This window comes from Panthera onca, chromosome D3, assembly GCF_046562875.1.
Source record: "Panthera onca isolate mPanOnc1 chromosome D3, mPanOnc1 haplotype 2, whole genome shotgun sequence".
In the NCBI taxonomy this organism is placed as follows: domain Eukaryota; kingdom Metazoa; phylum Chordata; class Mammalia; order Carnivora; family Felidae; genus Panthera; species Panthera onca.
In genome coordinates this window covers 27,639,220-27,665,701 of record NC_138350.1, presented here as the reverse complement: position 1 = coordinate 27,665,701, position 26,482 = coordinate 27,639,220, and the positions used below count along the sequence as shown (strand labels likewise).

The window sequence follows — 26,482 nt, the reverse complement described above, 5'->3', positions numbered from 1 at the left end:
AGGATATACAATGGGGAAAAGAATCTCTTCAATGAGTGGTGCTGGAAAAACTGGATAGCTACATGCAAAAGAATGAAACCAGACCACGTCTTAAACGTACACAAAGATAGGGGCTCCTGGCTGGCTCAGTCAGTGCAACATGCAACTCTTCATCTTGGGTTTGTGAGTTTGAGTCCCAAATTGGGTGTAGAGATTACTTAAAAACAGTATCTTAAAACATACACAAAAATAAACTCAAAATTATTTAAAGATCCAAATGTGAGAACTGAAACCATAAAACTCTTAGAAGAAAACATAGGCAGTGTTTTCTGACATTGGCTATAGCAACATTTTTCTATCTATGTCTCCTTAGGCAAAGGAAACAAAAGGAAAAATTAACTATTGGGACTATACCAAAATAAAAAGTTTTGCACAGTTAAGAACACCATCAACAAAGTGAGAAGGCAACCTACTGAATGGGAGAATATATTTGCAAATGATGCATCTGATAAGGGGTTAATATATAAAATATATAAAGAACTTGTATAACTCAACACCCAAAAAACAAATAATCCAATTAACAAATGGGCAGAGGACCTGAATAGACATTTTTCCAAATAAGGCATACTGATGGCCAACAGACACATGAAAAGATGTTCAACATAACTAATCACCAGGAAAATGCAAATCAAAATTGCAGTGAGGTATCACTTTACATCTGTCAGAATGGCTAAAATTAAAAAGCAAGAAATAACAAGTGTTGGTGAGGATGTGGACAAAAAGGAACCTTTGTGCATTGTTGGTAGAGATGCAAATAGGTGCACCCACTGTGGAAAACAGTATGCAGGTTCCCACCCCCCCCCCCCCCCCGCCCGCAATTAAAAAATAGAACTACCATATGAAATAGTATTCCACTACTAGGTATTTACCCAAAGAAAATGAAAACACTAATTCAAAAAGATATATGCACCCCTATGTTTATGTTTATTGCAGCATTATTTATAATAGCCAAAATTTGTGAGCAAACTAGGTGCCCATTGATATATGGATAAAGATGTGGCATGTGTATGTGTGTGTGTGTGTGTGTGTGTGTGTGTGTGTAATAGAATATTACTCACCTATAAAAAAGGATGAGGTCTTGTCATCTGTGACAACAGAGATGGACCTACGAGTATTATGCTAAGAGAGAAAGACAAATACCGTATGATTTCATTTAATATGGAATCTAAAAAACAAAACAAATAAAACCAGGAACAGACCCATAAATACAGAGAACAAACTGATGCCTGGATTTCAAAACTTACTGTAAAGCAACATTAATCAAGACAGTGTAATATTGGTATAAAGAAATATAGATCAATGGAATGTAACTGAGAGTCTAGAAACAACTCATGTGTCTATGGCCAACTGATTTTCAACAAAAGGGTCAAGACCATTCAATGGGGGAAATAGTCTTTTCAATAAATGGTGCTGGGACATTGGAATGCCACATGCAAAATAGTGAAGCTGGATTCTTAACTCACACCATATATAAAAATTTACACCAAATGGATCAAAGTCCTAAATATAAGAGCCCAAACTATAAAATTCTTGGTAGAAAACACAGCGGTAAATTCGCATAACCTCAGACTTTAGCAATGGTTTCTTATATATGAGACTAGAAGCACAAATAACAAATGAAAAAACAAATTAGATTTCATCAAAACTGAAAACTTCCATGTTTCAACACACTATCAAGAAAGTAAATGTACAACCTACAGAAGGGGAAGAAATATTTTTAAACCTTATATCTGATAAGGAACTTGTACTAGAATATATAAAAAACTCTTACAACTCAAAAATAAAGAAAAATAATTCAATTTAAAAATTGGCAAAATATCTGAATAGACATTTCTCCAAGTAAGATATTTGAATGAGCAGTAAGTACATTAAAAGATGCTCAATGTTTTTAGTCACTAGGGAAATGCAAATGAAAACCACAGTGAGATATCTTTTCACATTCACTTGGTCAGGTAATAAGAATCGTTGGTGAGAATGTGGAGAAATCAGAACCCTCATATACTGCTGGTATAAATGTAAAATGGTGCAGCCATTTGGAAGGCAGTCTTGAAGTTCTTCAGTTAACTAGTCACCATATGACCTAGTAATTCTATTCCTATGTATATATTAATGAGAAATGAAAACATGTCCATACAGAAACTTGTAAACAATGTTGATAGCAGCATTACACATAATCGTCAGAAGGTGAAATCAACTCAAGTGTCCATCAGTGGATGGATAAGCCAAATATGGTACATCCAAACAACGGAATATTATTCGGCCATAAGGAGTGATGCACTAATACAGGCTACAACATGGTTAAATCTTGAAAACATGCTAAGTGAAAGAAGCCAGTTACAAAATACTACATATTCTGTGATTCCATTTATTATGAAATATCCAGAATAGGCAAATGATAGAGACAAAGAGTAGATTGATGGCTGCTTAGGGATTATGGGAATGGGGCATAATAAAGGGTATGGAGTTTCTTTTTGAGGTGATGAAAATGTTCTAATAGTGACTGCAGTGATGATTGCACATATGTGTGATCGCAGTGATGATTGCACATACGTGTGACTCTACTAAAAACCACTGAATTGTACACTTTAAATAGATGAACTGCATATTATGTGAATTATTTATCTCGGTAAAAATTTTTAAGGGGCAACATGAGGCATTCTGAGTTGATTAAAATGTTCTGTATCTTTAAAAACAAAACAAAAACCTAGTAATGGAATACGTGAGTTCTATGGTTAGTGTATATATATATTTTTTTTAACATTTTTTTTATTTTTGGGACAGAGAGAGACAGAGCATGAACGGGGGAGGGGCAGAGAGAGAGGGAGACACAGAATCGGAAACAGGCTCCAGGCTCCGAGCCATCAGCCCAGAGCCTGACGCGGGGCTCGAACTCACGGACCGCGAGATCGTGACCTGGCTGAAGTCGGACGCTTAACCGACTGCGCCACCCAGGCGCCCCGGTTAGTGTATATTTTTAACTTTATAAGGAACTGTCAAACTTCAAAGTGACTACTTTGTCTTCCTGCTAGCAATGTACAAAAGTTCCAGTTGCTGCACGTTCTCATGAATACTCAGTATTGTAATTTTTAACAATTTAAGCCATTCTAATAGGTATATGTTGTTATATCATTGTGGTTTTATCATCTATCACTTACATTTTCTGAATGACTAATGATGTTGAGCATCTTTTCATGTACTTGTTTTAGTTGCCACCCATGTATCTTTAGTAAAGTGTCCTAAGTTTAAAATAATTAATTAAAGGGGCATCTGGGTGGCTCAGTTGGTTAAGCGTCCGACTCTTGATTTCGGCTCAGGTCATGATCTCACAGTTCATGAGTTTGAGCCCCACATTGGGCTCCACACTGACAGAGCAGAGCCTGCTTGGGATTCTTTCTCCCTTTCTCTCTGTCCCTCCCCTGCTCATGTGCACGCTGTCTCAAAAACAAACTTTAAAAAATTACAGAAGTAATTAAGTTAAATTTAAGTTACAAAAGAATAGTAATTTTCACAAAAATTAGAAACTTAAAACCAAAACAGAAATAACATTTAAAGATGAAGAACGATGTGGAGAATAATATTTGCCAGGTATGTGAAAGGACAGGGAGAGTAGATACCATATGTGAAGAGATGATGGACTTTGCTCTTTCTTTTGAGTGTATCTGCTGTGTGTATATATAACCTCTTACTGCACCAACCTAATTTGTAAAATGCTCTGACTCCTCCCATGTGATCTGGAGGCTAAAGTTGGGAGGTGCCCAATATGATCAGGTCAGAATTTTGAGAGGCAAGGAGTCCTAGGCTTGGACAATACAGGCCCACAGTGTTCTGCTTACAAACAAGGTCTATGGGCAGAGGTAGTGGGAAGGTGTGGGGCATCAGTAGATGGAGTAGGGAGGTCATCAGGCATTAGGGGTAGGTGTGAGGAGAAAAGGGACAGTGGCACAGGGGTCACCAGGAAGAGTACAAAAGATAAGGATAGGACAAATTTTTGGCCATTATTTCTCCAAATATTTTTTTCTGTCACTCACTTTTCTATCATGTACTTTGAGGACTTCAATTACTTGTATACTGAGCCACTTGATGTTGTCCCATGGCTTATTAATACTATTTTTTTCTTTCCTCTTATGGACTTTTTCTGTCTTGGAACATTTTTATTGCTATGGCTTTACATTCACAAATCTTCTGTGATGTCTAATCTATTTCATCTTTAGAAGCTTGTGACTTTCTTGTTATGTTTGCACTTAATTTTTTGATCATAAGGGATAATGCTAGAATTCATTTTGGATCGTGTCCCTGCTTCTTTGTGTGCCTGGTAGTCTTTGTTTGGATGCCAGACATTGTAAACTCTACTTTGTTTGATGTTGCATACTTTAGTATTGTTATAAATCCTCTTGAACTTTGCTTTGCAATGTAATTAATTAGCTGGACAATTTGATCCTTTTGGGTCTTGCTTTTTTGTTAGATGAATCCAGAGCACTGTTCTAATTATTCTTCAATATTGAGGCAATACTTCCTAAGTACTCTACCTCAACCAAGCCTGTGAGTTATGTTTTTCTAGTCTGGTTCGTAGGAACAAGTGCTGTTCTTAACCCTGAGTAATACCTAGGCAATTTTCATTCTAATCTGTTCAGGTGGTTTTTTGCCTAGCCTTGGCTATTTCCTCATTTGCACACACTGATCAGTGCTCAGTTCAATATGCACGGATAGGGTAGGGCTTCCTCTGCTGAGTTCCAGGGTTCTCTCTCTACGGAGTTTTCTCCTTTCTGGTGTTATGTCCTGTGAACTCTAGCTGCCTTGGTCTCCCTGGGCTCTAGGCTTTATTTCTTCAACTCAAGTAGTCTGCTGGGCTCTACCTCAGGTTTCCCTACCTTTGCTGCAGACTGGAAACTCTCTCTCTGGGTAGTAAACTGGAGCAGTCATAGGGCTCAATTTTTGTTTTTCCTATTTCCCAGGATTACTGTCCCTTGCTTTCTGATATTCAGTGTCTTGAGATCATCATTTCATGTATGTTGGCTGGCTTTTTTGGTTGGTTCAGGCAGGACGGTCGATTTGGTTTCGGTTACTCCATCTTGGCTGGAAGTGGAAGTCCCTGACATCTTTCTGCTTAACTTTTCCTCTCCAAATAAGAGTGTTAAAACACTGATTGTCAAAATTTTCTTCAAGGAGGTATTAGTTAAGTGTCAGGACTTTAACTATGTGATCCCAGTTAGTCCTCACAACCATGCAGGTTTTCTTAACCTCATCACCATTTGACAGCTGAAAAGCAAGGCCCAGAGTTTTGCTGGTTTGGACTTCAGCAAGCCTGTCAGTCCTGAGGCCATGTGCATTCTGTGGCTCCAAAAATTTCTTAATGCTTTGCTGCAGAGTTGTCTGGGGAGTTGACTGACCCACATAGCATCTCTGGTTCTTCATTCCTTAAAGAAGGGCTCATACTTGTAGCCTGGCTTTTGAGGTATTCATACCCACATGCACTCTGTACTCTGGCTTGGTCAGGCATGCATGTATGCTGGTGTCTCATCCAGCCAATTGACATGAATGAGAAGGCAGTAAGATGGACACTAAGTAAGGAAGCATCCAGAGAGGGTTATCAGTGACCAAAGTCACCCAGGCCTTCTAATTCCGAATCCAGGTCTCTGTTTCCAGACTTGAGATCCCACACAGCTGGCAGGGAGGCAACAATGAGGTGCATAACACAGAGGTAAAGGTGCTCAGTCCTTACCACACTTGAGGTTTCCGTGATTCTAGCTATTTCCTCTCCTGTGGGTCAGCCTCTGGACCACTTTCTAAGAAAATCCCAGCTTTCAGGTAATTCTTCAGAAAACTCAAGTCTGTACTTACTGATTTCCTTCCATGAAATTGGCAAGTCAGCTGTAGCTCTTGGTTGCCAGTATGATCAGAGACCAAGGGGCCCCACCACCAGAAGAACTTTGAGGCATGGCTTGGGAAGAGACTTATGTGAGGTGGCCTATCGGTTACCCCCAGCTCAGCCTCAGATCCTTCAAAGAAGTGACCTCCACAGTGGGAAAGAATTTCTGCACAGAGAGGCTGGGGCCAATAGATGACATCAAAAATCCTTTCTGGTTCTGATGTTCCATTATTGCCCATTTCAGGGGAAGGTGGAAGTTAGAAGGAAAAGGCAGGGGAAGCCAGGATGATTTGGTATCCAATGCGTGTTCATTTATTTTACACTTACAAAAGAAATCGCCCACCCCTCTGCCCCATTCCCCCAAAAAACAGTCTCTTTTTACAAACATTTAAAAATTAAAACCAAATGAAGATAGACAAGTTAATTTCAGTACAATTATTTTTCAATGTAGCTGTCATAATTAGAGTTTAAATTTCCTACAAGTGACCAATGTCCAAGTGACTTATAGGGAAATCCTGATTATTGGCCAAAAGGAAAATTCCATATTACAAGTTAGCAAATTCTAGTACAAAAATAGTCCGTGTTGGAATAGGCTTTCCTTTTACATAGGTCTCAGGGTCAGTCTACTGACTGCATAATACACTAACATTTCAGGGTTCTCTCTCTTTCACAAATGGCTCATTCGTCATAGCTGAAGCAGCACGGTGTCTGCAGTGGCAGGGACTAGCGTCCACCTTGGGACCGTGCTGGAGACGGCAGGCCTGGGAGTGCCTCACTGACCCCAGGGCAGCAGGGCAGGGCCCCAGCCCCAGCTCTGCACAGGGGTCCTGGAGGGAGGGATGAATGGCTGGCAGAGGTTCCCCCTTCTGAGGGAGCAACAGGCCCAGGAAATAGGGGAAGTCTGCCCAGGAAGCTGGGCTGGTGCTGGCACGGGATAGCCCACCTCCTGCCAGTGTCTCCTCGTCCTTCTGTAGCCTGACGAGGTGAGAGGTGGTCCTCTGCGTTGTCAGCGGCGAGAGTGTGGCCCTGCCCTTGCTGTAGCCAGGGGAGGCCTAGGCAGGCTACTTGTCCCTCAGGATATCGAGCTGCTCCTGACACTCGGTGAAGAGGCGCTGAAAACGGAGATTCTGCCCAATGACTGGCAGTAGCTCCTTCAACAGCTCCCTCTTCCGGAGACCCTGTGGACACAAAGAGTGACAGTTGAATTCAAGTGTCAGTGAGGAGACCTGAAAGATGGGGGGGCTTCCCTGGCCTGGCAGAGAAACTTCTGTCTGCCCATCTGACCCCCAGAGACCCCCTGGAGAAACTACAGATGGATGAGAGCAATTTCTCTACATGCTGGCAAGTCCTAGGCAAGCTAAAAGCCTGAGCTGGGGCATGTGGGATGGAGTGGCAGGGAGTAGGGAAAGGACACAGTGCAAGGATACAGCAAAGAAAACCAGGGTAGGTTCTGCTCCTCTGTGTCCCCTAAGTTTGCTGGCATAATCACCACTGGTCTTGAACTGTACTGATTAGTGGCCATGGTAGCTTGGCCTTCCAGACCAGGACAGAAGTAGGACATTAGGGTAGAGGGACAGGTGGATAGCCATCCAGGAATGGCTCTTCCCTCATGTGGATGTTCTCTAGGGGACTGAGGTCAAATTCAAGGGAGAAGAGGCACCTGGGAGGCAGTGGCTGGCCTTGGTTTTATAATCCTGGGGCCTCTGCCCTTGGGCTTTGCCCAGGAATCTTTCATGCCTGGGTGCACTGGCACCATGGTCTGCCTGGGTTCTCCTGCAACATGTACTGTGGGGAGGGGTCTCCACTGCACAGAACCCTGAGGAGCACATCTGCTTCAAAGAAAAAAACCGCCAACCAACAACACTGACCATTGGAAGTGAAGGAAGGCCCAAGATGTTAAAATAAGCATGGTAACAAGACAAGGAATTATAGAAAAGAACCAAGTGTAGATATTAAGTATGAGCAACGTAGTCATTGAAGGAGATGGGATTTGTGGGAGAACAGACACTGCTGAAGACCAAGTCAGAGTAGAGTAAGATGGAGGACCACAGATCATGCTTGAGGAGAGAGGCAAGAGAGGGGAAGTAAGAGGAGAAATTGTATGGGGAAAAGTAAAGGCAGAAGGAGGCAGCAAATGGGCGCAATATCTACATAATGGGTCCCAGAAGAGAGAAAGAAGAGAGTAGGAAATATTTAAGGAAATAATACAGGTGGATTTCACATAATAAAATCAAATGGCCTTAGGTTGAAAGCCTCCATGAATGCTGATCATGTAAGATATGGAAACATAATAAAGGTTATATATGAAAACCACACAACTAACATATTTCAGTGGTGAAAAACAGCTTTTCCTCTAAGATCAGTAATAAGACAAAGGTGTCCACTCTCTCTACTTTTATTCAACATAGTACTGTAAGTCCTAGTCACAGCAGTCAGATAAGAAAAAGAAATAGGCGTCTAAATTGGTAAGAAGTAAAACTTTCACCATTTGCAGATGGCATGACACTATTATACTATACCATTATAATATATTACATTATTGTAATATATTATATTATATGTAGAAAACCCTAAAGACTCCATCAAAAAACTAAAACTGATAAATGAGTTTAGTAAAATCACAGCAAAAAGTTAATATATAGAAATCTTACATTTCTTCACACTAATAACGAAGTAGCAGAATAGAAAATAAGGAAACAATCCCATTTACAACTGCACCAAGAACAATAAAATACCTAGGAAGACTTGTACTCCACAAAAACTGTAAAACATTGATGAAAGAAACTGAAGACACAAATAAATGGAAAGATATTTCATGTTCATAGATTGGAAGGATCAATATTGTAAAAATGTCCAGATCACCCAAAGCAATCTACAGATTTAATGCAATCCCTATTAAAATACCAACAACATTTTTCACAAAACTGGGGGAAAAAAAGATATGGAAAAGCTGGTATCTAGACATGTTAGGATAAAATACACAGAATTTGAGGATATCAAAGACAGAAACATTCTGAAAGTTTCTAAAAAACAAGAGCATATTACCTACAAAAGGAGAGATACCAAGATACACAATAAAGTAGTATTTATAATATACTGGGAAAAAACCTCATAACCTAAACTTTTTTACCCAAATAGGTATTCATATTAAAAGGTGTAATGAAAAGTATTCTTAGGCTTATAAGACCTCAAAAGGTTTGCCACAAAAAAGATCCACCGTGAAAATGTTTTGGAGGAAATACTTGAAGTAAGAGAAGATAAATCCAGACAATGCTAAGAGACATGAAAAGAAATGTGATCAACTATGGCTAAAGTTTATATTAGCCTTAAGAAAACCAAGAAAACAAAAAATGTAAATGGTTTGAGCTTAGCAATGAGGGGAAAAAAAAAAAAAGCTTGTCAGATTAGATAAAATAAAAGCCAGCCATCCAATGTTAGTAAGAAACATATAAACATGGATGCAGAAGGGTTAAAAGTTGGAGAGAGATACGTTAGTAAAGAGTAAAAAGAGAGCGAGTATTTTACAATTACCAAAGAGGACTTCATGACAAAAACGTTGCTGAGGAAAGAGAAAGTCAAAGAGAGGGACAAAACCACCCTCAGGGAGATTTTAATATACAACCAACTAGTGATGGGTCAGAAAGGGAAAAAGCTGCAGATTCAGGTAATCTGAACTGAACATTTAGTAAATAAGACTTAATGGACATATACAAAATGAAAATACACGTTCTTTGGCACACACAGAAATACAAAAAATTGCTCTAAAAGTAAACCTCAAAAAATAGGCATCATGTAGACTGCAGATTGGCATGATCGAATACAGCTACTATATGTTTTTGTAAATAATTTTATCAAAATGCAGCCACACCCGTCCTTTTGTTTATATACCATGTTACAACAGCAGAGTCAAGCAGTTGTACAGAGACTGCATGAATTTGCAAAGCCTGACATGTTTACTCTCTGGTCCCTGACAGAAGAAATTTGCCAACCCCTGATATAGCTCATGTTCTCTAACTAAGACACAAATAGAACCCATGAATCTAATTAATCAATTAAGTTAATTAATGAAATTGTTAATTGAAACTAAAAATGACTTACAAGTGAATGGCAATAAAAACACTATATACTGCGAAAATGGTGAAATGCAACAGAAGAGAGGCTCTTATAGGGATACTTAAAAACATAAAACATCTATCAGAGTACATACAAAAATGACAACCAATTACCTGAGTCCAACTTAGGTATCAGAAAAACAAAAACAACAAAAAAACAACATACATACACACACTACACACACACACACACACACACACACAAATAAATAAAATAAAATAAAATAAAATAAAATAAAATAAAATAAGAAAGAAAAAAGACATCAAAAAAACTTATTTATTTTATTTTGGAGAGAGAGAGATAGGCAGAGAGAGAGGGGGACAGATGATCTGAAGTGGGTTCTGTGCTGACAGCACATAGCCCGATGTGGTGCTCAAACTTATGAACTGTGAGATCATGACCTGATCCAAAGTTGGATGTTTAACCGACAGAGCGACCCAGGAACCCCAAGAAAAAACATTTTTAAAAAGAAAATGAGATAATAAAGAATTGAAATCAATGAAATTAAAAACTTTTGATAGAAAAGACGAATAAAGACAAGTCATTTGTCTGATCATTTACTGATCAACAACTTTATGCCAACAAAACTGAACATTTAGAGAAAATGGACTAATTCCTAGGAAAATATAATTTATCTAAATCAATTCAAGAATAAATAGAAAATAGGAGTTAAATCTTACCACAAGGAAAATAACAGGTATACTAGTTTTGTAAACTGATGTTTAAGAGACTTCCAAGGAACCGATTTTTCCAAATTTATATAAACTCAAAGAACAAAAAAAGAGGAACTACCCCCAATACATTCTATGAGACAAAATAACCTTGATTCTTTTCATTTAAAAAAAAAAAAAAATTTTTTTAACGTTTTATTTATTTTTGAGACAGAGAGAGACAGAGCATGAACGGGGGAGGGGCAGAGAGAGAGGGAGACACAGATTCGGAAGCAGGCTCCAGGCTCTGAGCCATCAGCCCAGAGCCCGACGCGGGGCTCGAACTCACGGACCGCGAGATCGTGACCTGAGCCGAAGTCGGACGCCCAACCGACTGAGCCACCCAGGTGCCCCAAAATAACCTTGATTCTAAAACCAGACAAAAATAAAATGAGAATGAAAGATCCCAGGCCAATTTCACCCATGAAATCAGGTGTACAAATCTCTAATAAATTATTAGCAATTAGTTCTAACAGTGAATGAAAAGATACTATGACCAAGTTATTGTTTATCCAAGAAATTGAGGATAATTTAATCTTAGAAAGCTTATTAATTTAATAGGTTTTAATATTATGGAAAAAGGCACAAGAATTGGAAAACAGGAAATAAAACAACTATTTAAGATGATTTGGCTGCTTACTCTACACAGAAAACACAAAACTAGTGATAAATTAATAATAATAATAATAATAATAATAATAAACATAACAAAAACGTGTAGAAAGATGTTTGGTGACTAAAATACCAAAACCAAATGCACTTATATATATATACAGCAGCAATGAATAATTAGAAAACATAAATAGGACAATATACTGTTTAGAATAGCCACAATTATAAAACATCTAAGAATGAATCTAACAAAAGACGTGGATGGCCTATGTGCTGAAAGTTATAAAACTGTATTGAAAGCCATTAAAGAAAACCTAAATGAACAGAGAGTGCTGATGGGAACAATGGCATAGTTTAGATATCATGATGGAGGCTGCAAAAGGGCAGTGGTGGGCAAAGTGGTGACTGAGAGCTGTAGGGGAACTGTGGACCTGTGGATGCCTATGGAAAGGATACTATGAGTAGAATACAACAGAACATCTAAGGTTATGAAAAGAAGCAGAAGTGAGATTTCTAGGGAAAGTGAAACACTTAAAAGCAGCTATGTAAATGGGGAAATGGAAGAAAAGCACAAGCAAAGACCTGGGAAAAAGGCATCCCCAGAAAAGGCTGGAGGACCAAGAGCCTTCATGACCAGCTGAGTAGGGGAGCCAGTCTGCAAAGACTGGAAAGGTGGCCTTTTTTTTCAAATGCCCAATATTCAGCAAAAGATGACAGGGCATTCAAAGAAACAAAGAAACATGGCCCATTCAAAATAACAAAATAAACCTCCAGAAACTGACCCTAAGGGAACACAGGCTTGGAACTTATGTGACAAAGACTTTAAAACTATTGTCTTAAATATTCTCAAAGAGAACATGAACAGACATATTAGGAAAATGATATGTGAACAGAATGAGAATATTAACAAAGAGACAGAAATTATAAAAAAGAACCAAACCAAATTCTGGAGCTTAAAAACATAGTAGCTAAATAGAAAAATTCACTAGAGGGGTTCAACAGTAGACTTGAATAGACAGAAGAAAGAATAAATAAACTTGAATTCAAGTTATTTAAAATTATTGAATCTGAACAGCAAAAAGAAAATAGAACGAAGAAAAGAGAAAACAGCATAAGAGACTTATAGGACACCATCAAGCAGACCAATACATGCATTATGTAAGTCCCAGAAGAGTAACAGAGAGAGAAAGGGGAAGACAACTTATTTGGAGAAATAATGGCTGAAACGTTCCCAGGTTTGAGGAAAGACACGGATTTGCAAATCCAAGCTCAACAAATACTCCGTGTAGGAAAATCCCAAATGAACTCATACTGTGACACATTTTAATCAAATTATGTGAAGTCAAAGACAAAGAGATAATCTTGAAAGAAGAAAAGTGGCTCATTATGTAAAAAGCATCCTCAATAAGACAATCAGTGATTTCTCAGCAGGAACACTGAAAGCCAGAGAAAAACTGATATCTGAGAATACCATATCCAGCAAAACTATCCTTCAAAATCAAGAAAGAAATGAACACATTCCCAGATAAATAAACTGATGGATTCATTATGATTAGAACTACCCTATAAGAAATGCTAAAGGGAGTCCTTCACGTTGAAATAAAAGGATGCTAGACAATAAAATATAAAGTTCTCTGGTAAAGGTGAAAACAAGGACAAATATAAAAACCCATATTGTGTACATTTGTTTGGTAATTCCATTTTTTATTCTTTTATTAGATTTAAAAGACAAAAGCATAAGAAATTATAAATCTATGTTAAAGGTTATAGAATATAAAAAGATATAATTTGTGCCTTCAATAACAAAGTGGATGGAGTGGAACTGTAAAGGAGTAGGCAATGTTTTTGTATACAAGTGAAATTAAACTGTTATTAGTTTAAAATAGACTGTTAGAACTTTAGAATGTTTTTGTTTTCCCTATGGTTATCAAAAAGAAAATATCTATAGAATATACACAAACTGAAAAGAGGAGAGAATCAAAACATGTCACTAAAAAAATTAACTAAATGCAAAGTAAAATAGTAAAGGAGGGAATGAGGGATAAAAAGCTATAAAACATACAGAAAATAAGTAACAAAATGACAATATTAAGTCTTTATCTGTCAGTAATTACTTTAAGTGCAAATGGATTAAACTCCCCAATTAAAAAAATGGGTAAGAAGCCAGGATTCAACCATATGCTACCTACAAGGAACTCACTTTAGATCTAAGGGCACATATAGGTTGAATGTGAAAGGACAGAGAAAGACAGTTCATGGAAATAGTAACCAAAATACAGAAGAGATGGCTATACTAGTTTCATGCAAAACAGATATTATTTCAAAAACTATTACAAGAGACAAAAGTATAATGTATGTATACGTGTCTCTCTGTCTCTCATAAAGTATACAAGAGACATTGTATAATGATAAAAGGGTCAATTTCCCAAAGAAGATGTAACAATTATAAACATATGCACCAAACATCAGAGCTCCTAAATATATGAAGAAAACATCGAGTTGAAAGGAAAAATATATAGTTCTACAATAACTGTAGGACACTTGAATATCCCATTCTCAATAATGGACAGAACAACCAGAGACAGGATCAATAAGGAATACGAAGACCTAAAAAACAATATAGACCAATTGTACCTTACATACATATATAGAACATCACACCCAACAACAGGATACATTTTTCTCAGGTGCACACTGAACATTCTCCAGGAAAGACCACATGTTAGGTCACAAACAAATATCAATAGGTTTAAAAAGACTGAAATCATAGAAGTATCTTTTCCAATCAATGGGATGAAACCAGAAATCAAAAGCTAATGGAAAACAGGACAATCTGCAAATATGAGACAACATATTGTTAACCAATGATTCAAAGAAGAAATCACAAGGGAAATTAGAGAATATCTGAGACAAATGAAAATGAAAACAATATACCAAGAATGACAGGATGCAGCAAAAGCAGTCATTAGACAGAAATTCATAGCTTTAAGAATATACAAAGAAAAACCTCAAATCAATAACATAACCTTCCATCTTTGAAACTAGAAAAATAAAAGCAAGCTAACCCAAATCAAGCAGAAGCAAGAAAATCACACAAGTGAAAATAAAATGGAGAATAGAAAAATAGAGAAAATAATGAAATCGAAACATATTATTTGAAAAGATCATCAAAACTGATAAACTTTTGCCTAGATGGATTAAGAAAAAAAAAGAGAGAAGACTTGAATCACAATCAGAAATGAAACAGGGGCATTACAACTGATGCCATAAAAGTAAACATTATAAATAAACAATTTTACACAAACAATTGTACACCAACAAACTGGACAACCTAGACAATATGGACAAATTCCTAGAAACACACAGCCTACCAAGACTGAAACATGAAGAAATAGAAAATCTGAACAGATCTATAACTAGCAAAGATATTGAATCAGTAATCACAAATCTCTCAACAAAAAAAGACCCTATGACTGCCCAAATGGCTTCGTTGGTGAATTTCACCAAACATTTAAAGAATTATTAACAATCTTCAATTGATGCAAAAATTTTTTTGACAAAGTTCAACACTCTCTCATTGCAAAAACACTCCAAAGACTAATAACAGAAGTAGTCCACCTCAGTATAATAAAGGCCATATAAGAAAACATCACACTCAATGTTAAAAGACTGAAAGCTTTTGCTCCAAAGTCAGGAACAAGGCAAGAATCCTAGCTTTTACCAGGGTACTGGAAGTTCTAACCAGAGCAATGAGGAGAGAAAATGAAATAAAAGGCATCCAAATTGGAAAGGAAGAAATAAATCTTTCTTGTTTGTAGACAACATCATCTTATATGTAGAAAACCCCAAAGGCTCTATAAAAAAACCTGTTAGAATAAGTGAATTCAGAAAATTTCCACAATAAGAAATTACACAAAAATCAGTTGCATTTTGTACACCAACAACATTCTGAAAATGAAACTAAGAAAACAATTCCATTTACAATAGTCTCTGAGGAATAAAATACTTAGAAATAAACTTGACCAAAGAGGTAAAAGACTAGTACACTGAAAACTATAAAATATTGCTGAAAGAAATTAAAGGTAAATGGAAAGACATCCTCTGTTCATGGATTGGAAGATTTAATATTATTAAGATGTCACTAACACCAAAAACAATCTATAGATTTAATGCACTCCGTATCAAAATCTTAATGGTGTTTTTCACAGAAATAGAATAATTCATCTTAAAATTCATATGGAATCTCAAGGGACCCTGAATAGCCATAAGAATTTTGAAAAAGAAGACAAAAGGTAGAGAAGCCTTTAGTTTCTGACTTCAAGACTTATTTTTGCTCTTCCTAGAAGTGGTCTGAGGTGATCTCTGCAAATGGTCACTATTCACTTGACCCAGAAAGTCCTACAAAATCATGCAAATCAAGAGGTTCAAAGCTTTGTGTTCACTTTATGAATGCATGTGAACCTGCACAGGCATCAAGGGTATGTATATCCGAAAAGCCACCAAGTATCTGAAGACTGTCACTTTATAGAAGCAATGTGTGCCATTCTGTTACTACAATGGTGGAGTTGGTAGGTATGCCCAGGCCAAAGAGTGGGGCTGGACACAGAATCAGAGGCTCAAACAGAGCGCTCAATTTTTACTACACATGCTTAAAAATGCTAAGAGTAATGCTGAACTTAAGGGTTTGGATGTAGATTCTCTGGTCATTGAACAGCACATTCAGGTGAACAAAACCCCAAGATGCAGCGCAGAACTTACAGAAATCATGTTTGGACTGACCCATATATGAGCTCTTCCTGCCACACTGAGCCGATCTTTATTGAAAAGGAGATTGTTCCTAAACCAGAAGAGGAGGTTGCATGGAAGAAAAAGATATCCCAGAAGAAACTGAACAAAAATTTATGGCCTGGGAGTAAATTCCACATAAAATAAATGCAAGTACAAGTAGAGCAAAAACCAAAAAACAACCCCACCAAAACAACAAAGCTTATTTCAAAACTATTGTACCTTTTAATTTTTGAACTATGTGACTATATTACCAGCCAAAATAAAATTTTAAATTAAAAACCTGAAAATTTTAATTAAAAAAAGATAAAAGGGGATGAAGTAAACTGCATAAACAAAGCAGAACGTACTGCCTGCCTGCGGCACCAGGGGCAAGCTGCAAGAGGATCTGCCCTTTGGCCTGAAGGCTTATGTCAATACCAACTGCCACCAAGTACCACCTCCCACTCTGGGCTCTCAGTATGTCTCTCTACTGTTTAAGGCAGCAGCGTGGGACACAGCTCATTACTACCTCTCTGGCCATTGTCACAGGTCCTACCACGAAGACTGGTCCAACTCTTCGACACTGAACAATGATCTTTGAGGGAAAGAGCCTGGACCTTTGGGGTCTCCTGAAGCAAACTGGTAGCTCATATCACAAAGAGTAATTTCCCAGTATATAAAGAGCTCCTACAAACCCAATAAGAACACATGGCAACTAAGTATTTCAACAGTTAGTTCAAAGAAAGGGAGTATAAGTGGCTCTTAAATATATTAAATGATGCTTTCTAATGAGCCTCTTGGGAGGGCTGGCTGCTGAGTCAGCACTGCTGGTTTTCAGTCCACCTTCCATCCACAGCTCCATTTTCCCAGCTACCTTGAGAACCAGTTCCATTTTAAGGATCAATTCTTACCATAAAAGTGCTCACAAAGAAACTCAACAAGAGAGTACAGTGTTCATATTCAAACCTGCCCTCAGTATCTCGATAAAGAGACTGCAAAGCAGTTTTGCTTTTTTAAAAGGAATAAATTCAGCATAGTGCTGAGGTCAGGAGTTGTCTATTTCTACACCTGCTCTAAGACCTCTTCTACATACTCTCTAATTGCTCACTTCCCTAGACTCCCTTGCAACGAGTGTGCTCAAGTGATTCGCTGGTTGCCTGTGAAGCATGGACTAACTTCTGGGTAGCTTTTCCTTTTCTGATGTTGCTAGTACTGGCTTCCTACTATCCTCTTTCCTTGAACTTGGGTATGAAAGCTACCTTGTGACCATGAGGTAAAGGCCAGGAGAATCACAGAGATATAGGGGTACCACCTACCTCCAGATGACTTAGAGAGAGGAAAAAAAAAAAAAAGATTTCAGCACCATTAGAAGGAGTATCATTTACCTGCAGCTGAAAGCATTTGTTATGGATACCAGGGACCGTGAGCAGACCAGCTATATTAGGTAATTTACAGAAGGTAAAAAGCAGGTAGGACTACACCTTCCCTCCTGTGAAGAGAGCTCCAGGCTCTCCTAGACAAAGTTCCAATGAGGTATCCTGCTTGGAGCTGGCACGAACAAGCAGCAGGAAGGAGTGGGAGAAAAGAGCACATGGCTAATAATTGGTGGCTTGCTTGTGCCCCCTTCCATCTGCACCATATTGGCCTAGCATGCTTACCATGAGGCTGAGACAGAAAACTGCTACGTAGTAGAGCTCCAGCTGACATCCTAGGCTAAGGCTCCCAGAGTGGCTGCTGGATCACAGAGTGAACCTCTACAACTTGGCCCAGAGAAGGGTTGGTCAGACATGTGCCAGTCTATCTCTCACCCAAGAAGATGTCCTATCAGGGTGCCCCGGAGGTGATGAGTGGTAAAGAAACAGCTTTACTCTTACTGATAATTCAGAACCCTTCCCGTTGGGGACCTAGCTACACAAACAGAAACAGAATTCAGACAGCTAATGTGCTAGTGACAAAGGATTAAGCTGGCATGTGGAGAAGGTAGAAGGCCAGAGAATGACACCTTTGCCTTAGGAACATTTATTGATGAGAAAGAGGCTGAGCAAGCTTCTGCCAGACTTGAGGGCATAGGGGGATCAAAGCAGGGGCCAAAATGAAAAGTGGGAGTTCCTGGTAAGTCACCCCCCACCTTCTGCTGCCACCCCAAGGGCATGTACCCTAGAATAAGGGTAAACTGGAAGTAAACCAGACCCTGCACAAATGAGTATCTGGCTTTGAATTCCAAGACAGCCCAGAAAACCTAAGCCCCTGAACTGGGTTGAGGGGACCCTGCAGTACTGATGCCTCAAGAACTGGCAGCAGCAAATAAAAGTACTCCAAGAAATAAAGGAACATTACCTAAGTCCTCATATCATTCCTACAAATAATTTTTCAAATAACATGTCCAGCAGACAGTTAAAAATAATCAAACATGTAAGGAAATAGGAATATAAATGAGAAAGCACAGACACATCTATAGACAAGAGAAACAGATCCACAAGGTTCCTGATACCAGAATTATCAGACATACAACTTTAAAATAACTAAACTTACTATGCTCAAGCAGATAAAAGACTAAATTGAAAATCTGGGGAGAAAACTGAAACTACAAAAAATTATACAGAAGATTTTAAAAAGAGAGGACATTACATCTCTCTGATGATGGGGAAAATGGAAAGGAAGATATAACTGAAGAAGAGAACCAAGAAAAATCCACAGTATGAATGAAAGAAACAGACTATGGGCTTTGTAAAACTTCAGAACAATAAGAGAGGATCCCAAAAGAACTTACAAAGCAATGGAAATCAGATTTGCAGCAGTTTTTTAGCAACAACAGTGGATGTTAAAACTGTGGCACCATACCTTCAAAGGTGTAAGGGGAATTGGGACTTTGAAGGTAGGATTCTATTAACTGACCAAATTAAGATCTATTACAACAAAATAAAAATCGAATAAAACACACAGGCCAAGCACACACCATGGCCTATAGAACCTATGAGGTTTGACCCTCCAACCTTTCTGACTACAACCCTTTTCACCCTCCCATTGCTATTCTGCTCAGCTATTCCTTCCACATTGCAAGCTGCCACCTCAGGGCCTCTGAACTTGCTGTTCCCTCTGCCTGGATGTTCTTTCTCCAGTTATCTGTGGGGCTTTGCCCCTCACCTTTTCTGGTCTCTCTGCTCAGTTAGTTAAGGCTTCCTTGATTACCCAATATAAAATAGCATCCTGAAAGTATCCCCTTGCCCTCTTTATGTTTGTCCACAGCACCACCCCCACCCATCACAATACATGTACTTGCTCAGTTGTTTAGAATCTGCTTCTCTGCACAAGAATGTAGACCTATGAAGGTGGGGCCTGTCGGCTTTGTTCACTGCTCACTGTCCCATGCCTGGCCACAGCGGGTGCTCCATCAGTATTTGCTCAGTGACTAAAGAAGAAGCTGGGGAGCTAACTTATATCTACAACTCCCATCCCTGACCAACCTGTTCCTTTCAATGAATTAGCAGCCGTGTGTGCAAGCCAAAAATTCTGGAGGCAACTGTATGCATACTCATTATTCTCTCTTAATCTATTCCACATCCACCCATCCACCCACCAAGTCTGGTTGGATCTGCCTCCAAAATACAACTTGAATCTTTCTCCTTTCCTCTCTCCATGGCCATTGTGCCAATCCAAGTCACCTTCACCTATTGCAAGACTGCTGCAAAAAACAAGCTCTTACTGCTTTGCTACATCAGTTCATATCACTCCTGCTGACTGATCTGGGTCACTTCATGTCACCGCTGCACAAACTCCTCCAACAGCTCCAGCTCCTCACAAGGTCTCAATGATCTTCCTGTTCATCTGTCTCACCTAATCTCACACCACCCTCTCCTTTGCCTACTATACTCCAGCCACAGTGGCCCCCATGTACCATGCCCTCTTTGCATTCACTATCACTTTTACCAGGAGACTCCCAGGTCTCAGCAGAGCTGGCTCATTTTTATCCCTGGGTTTCATCCTAAAAGTCCCCTTCTGGGTCCTCCCTGGCTGCTCATTCCTAGGCACCTTCGGCTTATTGCTCTGCTTATTTCCTTCTTAGCATAATCCATGGTCTAAAACTATCTTGTTGATGGAATTGCTTACTTGCTTCTGTCTGCCTCGCTACCAAACTGGGAGCTCCAGGAAAGCAGGGTAAGATCTTTCATCTTCTCTACTGAACAAACCCACAGCCCCTGGCAGGCAGCTTTCCTCAGCACACGTGCACGCGTGGCCGAGCACTCTCTAGGCCCCTGATGCCAAAGACCCAGCTCCTGCCCACAAGTGCAGTACTGACATCTCAGCCTCTCACTGATGCTGGGGTCCAAGGCGGTGTGCTGAAGAAGTCTAATGGGGAAGAATTTCAAAGCACTTTGACTTATTTTTCATCTCTACCTTCACTTTTTAAGACAGAATTCTTGTGGCAAGAATGAAAGCAGCACCTACCACTACCGTTGACTCCCACTGGCTTCCAGTGGAGTAGTGAACCGGACCCAGTAAGTCCTTGCATATTTCTCGGAGTCGGTATTCAAACCCTAATTACGGGAAAAAACAAAACAAAACAAAAACAACAAAACAAAACAGAAATAGGAACACATTACAAAAAGAAATAAAAAATCAAGAATATGCTAAGTTGTTGTGTATATCAAAATAGATTGAACAAATGTTTATTTTATTGGCTGCTTTGGGCAAAAGCCTCCTGAACGACTCTCAGTTTGGGGCACTGAGACCCATAATGACAGACTCACTCACGAACCCACTCCCTTGATAGCATATACAGCAGCCCCTCTATGTGCTGGGCCCATGGGAAAAATGAGATGTGGCCAGCTCTGGGACAAACTCCCCAAGGTGATGGGAAAATGTGGGAATTGTGGAAGGAGGGGAGTGGGCTGGTCAGATTTGTTTCAGACAAGACATGTTGACAGTGAGAGGAGATCAGCAGGGTCAGGAGGCACCTTCGGGAAGTAAGAGATAGCAACGGTATGAATTTAGAGTGAGGTGGTGATGGAGCAGAGGAGATAGGAGAAGCAGTCACCGGCCCATCAACTCACAGGTTATGGCACAGCCACATGGAGTGCCACAAATGCTGGTGGCAGAATCTGGGGGCCTGTTAGCACTGGTGGCAGCTGAAGCCATAGGGTATGATGAAATCGCCCAAAGGTAAGGGTGGAGAATAAGAGGGTGATGCTGGAATCTGAGGAATTTTAGAAGTGAAAGGGGTCTCCCTTTAAAATTTTAGTCCTTTTATAGTCAAGGAAGCAAGAAATAGAACAGAGGTGACTTATGTTATTGGACGCAGGAACAGATGTGGGAAAGATAGAGAAAGAGAAGCAAGCAGAAGTGATCCCACAAGTAGGTGCAGGCCCCAGAGGAGGCAGTGACTTTGTTCAGGGTGTCAGGATGAGTCCTGATCAACGCCCAGGATGAAGTAAATTAGAGGAGCCAGAGGACAGGTCTCCCCAGGGGATTGGGGTATGAGGCTCAGATGTGACAGGAGCACCCCAGCAAAGGTGTGGGCTTGGGAAGATTGAGTATTTAGAAGACTCAGTGACCACACAGGCTGGGCAACCATGCAGACTGGGCGGAAAGAGGCAAATTAAACTCATCATTGGAGTCTGCTGGGAAGGACTTTGAGTTGGTCAGCCATATTTGTTGTCATCAGAGGTTTATATATACACACAATTATGTCATCAGAGGCAATGTGACATGTGAGCTCTGGAAGTGACACCTGTAGGGGTTCGGAACATTTTTTTTTTTTTCTCTTTTCTGTACTTTAAATTATAAACAAAATAGGGAGGGTGAGGTCAAAAGCAAACCAAAACCAAGAAGGCCAGGAGAGGCTGTGGGGAAGGCAGTTCTGTGACCAGGCCTGGAGCTGTGTGGTCACGCAGGGAGTTTTGGGAGTGCTAGTTCCCAAGCCACAACCCCGGAGGACAAGCTCAAGTGGGAGGAAGGTGGTAAGAAACAACCCCACACTTGCTTAGCAGAGAGATGAAAGTCTATTTATTGTAGGGTGCCCTGACAACAGGATGCCCACCTCTTCCAACACACCGAGCTTTCTGCTGACCAAAAAGGGAAGAGGGGGTGGTGGGAGAGATCAGAAGTGCTGGCAGGGAAAGCTGGGCTAGAAGGCCATGGAGAGGTGCTGGACATCAGGCAGGCCCTTCCAGGGCAGGAGGGGCTTGGAGGAAGAGAGATGCAGGCTCAATGGATATTGCCAGAAGAAGCCCTCCTCTGGGGTGACCAGCTACCACTGAAGCTCCAGGGTAGGAGGGAAGGCAAGAGTCTGAGCCTTCTGCTCCTCTGGAGCATGTCTGTTCAAGCATCCTGTGCCCCCACCCCCTCCTACTGCCAGTCCTCCTGGTCCTCAGGGCCTACCCAATTCAGGGTCTCAGAGTCTATAATAGGGTTGGATGCCTGCTGAGCTGCTTTGATTACAGCTCAGGCTAAGAGATGGGGGCTGAGGGCCATCTTGCTGATGGGGCAGTTGGAGTCCAGGGCCTCTGGGGGTAAACATAGGAGACTGGCAGGAAGGAGAGTGCAGACAGTCCTAGGCCACTGCATCTCTGCCTTGATTCATGGGCTTTCTGGAAGATCATGTTGGGATAGAAATTGAGCCAGACCCAGGAAGATGGAGGGACCACCAGAAACCTCACCTTCATTCACAAGGTACCGAGCGTAGAGGAGGAGCCAATGGCGGTACTCATGGCTGGACTGCAGGGTGAGTGCCGCTGCAACCTGATTCTCCAGGTAGGCCAGGGTGGTCTCCTGCTGCACTACATGAGGCACGGAGAAGAGTCGGGCTGCCTGTCTTCCTGAACTGCAGAGATTGGCAGAGCAAGCATCATGAGGCAGTGGGCACTGCATGGGGCAGGAGGCTGCCACCTTGCGCCCTTGGACACCAGTGAGGAGCCAGTAAAGAGGCAGGTGTCAGACTCCACACTGGCCAAACCATCCCCAGGTCCCAGCCACAGGCCTCCTGGTCTGTCTAGCATCCTGGGTGTATCCCACCCTGTAACTCCTATCAAGGCCCCTGAGGTGACAGGCCAGCAGCCCATTTCCCCACTGCCCTTCAAAATACTGCCCATCATCATGTCCATGACACATAGCAACTCAGACCACCATCTGTGCTCTGAAGTGACAGGGCTCGTGACCCAGCACTGCGTGTTATTACCTAATATGGGCCCACGATCCTTGGCACCCTCGAGCCTGCCTGTGTTAAGCAGTAGCCAGGCACAGGAGATGGGCAGTCAGAGCGCAGGCCTGGGTGGGACTGTGCTTGTGTGACCCAGCCACCTCCCCCAGCAAATTGGGTCACCTACGTGGAGGCACGGCCCTGGACTATGGCTAAAGGTCCGGAGCACAACATGGCGTCCTGGGGAGGCAGGCTGCTCCTGAAGTCTGCACACTGGGCCAGGGAGTCCTGCTTGTCAGAAACCAGGTTCCTGGGGAGGCAACAGTAGGAGCAGAGGTCAGGAAAACCAAGAGGTCCACCAGAAAGGCTGGCAGTGAGGCCACCAAGGAGCAAGCACCACATGACCTGTGGTCAGAGCACCAGCAGAGGCTGAGTGTCACTGCATTCTCTCCATAGAGTGCTCATGGACAGGTTTCATTATGAGGCAAAACTGATGATGGTGAAGGTCACCAACAGGGCTCTTGCTGGGACCACTTGAGCTCCATGGTCTCAGCACTTGAGGACAGAGGCCTGTGTGTGAAGTGTGCATCGGATGCCTGTCTGCCTGGGGCCCACCTGGCCTAGCCCTTGGAAGCTTCCAGGAATGCCAGGCCATAGTCTTCCTGAGCTTCTACAGCATCACAAGCAATCAGCTTCTCTGGACCTTTCACATTTTTGTTAAGAAAACATTCTACCCACACTTTTAAAATAGTTGCGTGCTGGGGTGCCTGGGTGGCTCAGTCAGTTAAGTGTCTGACTTCGGCTCAAATCATGATCTCAGAGTTCACGGGTTCGAGCCCCACATTGGACTCTGTGCTGACAGCTCAGAGCCTGGAGCCTGCTTCGGGTTCTGTGTCTCCCTCTCTCTCTGCCCCTCCCCCGCTCATACTCTGTCTCAAAAATAAACATTAAAAAAAAAGTAAAAAAAAAAAAAAAATTGGGTGCCTTTGTAAAAATGTTTCCAAAATACACAGCCAACATTTCTCTTCTTAAAGAAAAAGCCTATTTCCATAATTACAGTAATCACATATAATATACAAGGGTTTATAACTTGGAAGAGCTATGAATGGGGAGATTTTTTAAAAATATTTTATTTTTATTTATTTATTAAAAAATTTTTTTTAAATGTTTGTTTATTTTTGAGAGAGAGAGACACAGTGCGAGCCAAGGAGGGGCAGAGAGAGAGGGAAACACAAAATCTGAAGCAGGCTCCAGGCTCTGAGCTGTCAGCACAGAGCCCAACAGGGCTCGAACCCACGAACTGTGAGATCATGACCTGAGCCGAAGTCGGACGCTTAACTGACTGAGCCACCCAGGTGCCCCCAAAAATAATTTATTAAGTAATCTCTATACCTAATGTGGGGTTCGAACTAACAACCTCAAGATCACATGCTCTACCAACTGAGCTAGCCAGGGACCTGTTTTTTTTTTTTGTTTTTTTTTTTTAACTCAAGAAAGAAATTTCAGTGGAAGGATAAACTTGTGCCTGGCAACTCTTGACAGACAAGGGCTGGAGGACAGATAGCTGGCTTGGGTATGAAGGACCAAAGGTGCAGGCAGAAGAAAAGAGTGGCTGGTACACAATGTATAGGCTTCACATGTCTCGATTAAGATCTTGGAGGAATAGAGATTTGACAAATACAGAAAAGAGCTCTAAACTCCAAAATGGGCCGAGGAAAGACAGACCATGACACATGGTGAGTGATGGTGCAAACTTACTAATTCACAAAGTCAGCGGAAACGCTACTTGGCTCTTGCTAAGCTACAAAAATTGATGAGTGGTGGCAATGTTGTTGTGAAGCCCACTCACCTATGCTGACAATGCTAAGGACGCCAGGCTGGACATGTGTATTGACAACCAATTTTCTTAATTTACAAAAATTTTTAATTTTCAAATGCCCATTCCAAAGTGACATCAGAGAATAATGCAGAAGGAAAGCACCCCTGCCCAGGGACAGTGGGGCATTATTGGTGGGTTTAAGCTCTCTCTTTCCTTGTATAAAGCAGATAGAGCCCAGCAGGGCTGTCACTGTTGCCTGAACCACAGGGCTTTACTGTGAGGAGAAGCCAGGGCAGGAAGGCCTGACTGCCAGGACCAGAAGTCTATTCCAGCTCAGACGGACACTCTCCCAGAAGGGCAGGGCTAGGGGCTGGCTTACTTACCATGTAGAAAGTGATGGATTAAAGCAGTATGCCTTCCCATCGGACAGGTTCATCACTGGGATTCCATGCTGTGTCAGCAAGATCTGTGACACTGTCATGTCACTTCCTAGGGAGACAGTACAAGAATGGGTTCTGGGTGTGTTCTGATCAGCAGGTGCCTGCATATGACCTAAGGAGAAACATAAACCACGGCTCCCATTGTCCCAGCAACACGTGCCTTCACACTGACTCAGCAACTAGGCAGCTGCTGCTCTTCTGTGCATGCTGGTCTCACTGCCACCCACTAGGCTATTTGTCACCTCTCAGAGACCCATTCAAATGTGCCCCGGGAGAGAATGCATCTTCTCCAACACTGAATGCCTCAGGCTGGGCCCAGAGCCTGGTTCATGTCAGGAACTGAAGCCGCCTAGCCCTGGCATCCCTCCCCACCCCCTCCCCACCCCCTGGGAACAAGGGGTGGTCCACTGCTGAGGTTACCTGCCAAGATGGAGTGTAGCGATTCTTCTTTCACCACAACTACCTGTCTGTGAACATCCCTAGGAGAGAGACAGGGAACAGCTTACTCTCCAGTTGGAGTAAATACATCGGAGTGTGCCTTGGTGGTCAGACCCCACTCTACGGTTCCTGGTATAGAGCCAGCCCTTGTTTCCCCAGGCAGGGGCTCTGTGCCACAAGTGGCTTCCACTCCCCATGTGTCACTACACTACCTCTGTACAAGTCTACAGCTGAGGGCTTAGGCAACAGAGCTGTGGGGTCTGCCACCAACACCATGCCAACTCTGGGAGAAGCGTGGCCAGGCTCTGGCAGCTGAGATCCCATTTCTGGACCCTGGCACAGGCAATCAGGCATATGATTTGTCATGAGGTTTGCTCCTTTAAGGATGGTGGCAGGGGTAGGCAGCCTGCCCCACTTCCTTGCACATCCTCCCTCCCCCAACACGGGATGGCTATCACAAGCAGTGTATGACTGCTTAGGGCCCCTCAGGCATTAAGACCCCCAGACCTACAGGGTCCGAGGACTGTTCTGCTGAGTGGCCTC

At 41.5% G+C, this 26,482-nt stretch overlaps 1 protein-coding gene across 5 annotated transcripts in view; it reads right to left on the bottom strand.

The window, feature by feature from the left end:
• Nucleotides 1-6,191: 6,191 nt before the first annotated feature.
• Nucleotides 6,192-26,482, bottom strand: part of HIRA (histone cell cycle regulator) — a 91,690-nt gene continuing 71,399 nt past the window's right edge. For 4 of the 5 annotated variants that reach the window (XM_060612975.3, XM_060612976.3, XM_060612979.3 and 1 more), the window contains 5 exons: nt 25,922-25,980; nt 25,445-25,550; nt 23,430-23,552; nt 22,764-22,927; nt 6,192-7,083 (listed from right to left, as the gene is read on the bottom strand). In XM_060612975.3, the coding sequence (XP_060468958.1) occupies nt 6,629-7,083; nt 22,764-22,927; nt 23,430-23,552; nt 25,445-25,550; nt 25,922-25,980 (907 nt within the window). In that variant the 3' untranslated portion in view covers nt 6,192-6,628. Of the gene's footprint in view, nt 7,084-20,553; nt 20,643-22,763; nt 22,928-23,429; nt 23,553-25,444; nt 25,551-25,921; nt 25,981-26,482 lie in introns of all 5 variants that reach the window. The other variant, XM_078435519.2, reaches the window with a different exon arrangement.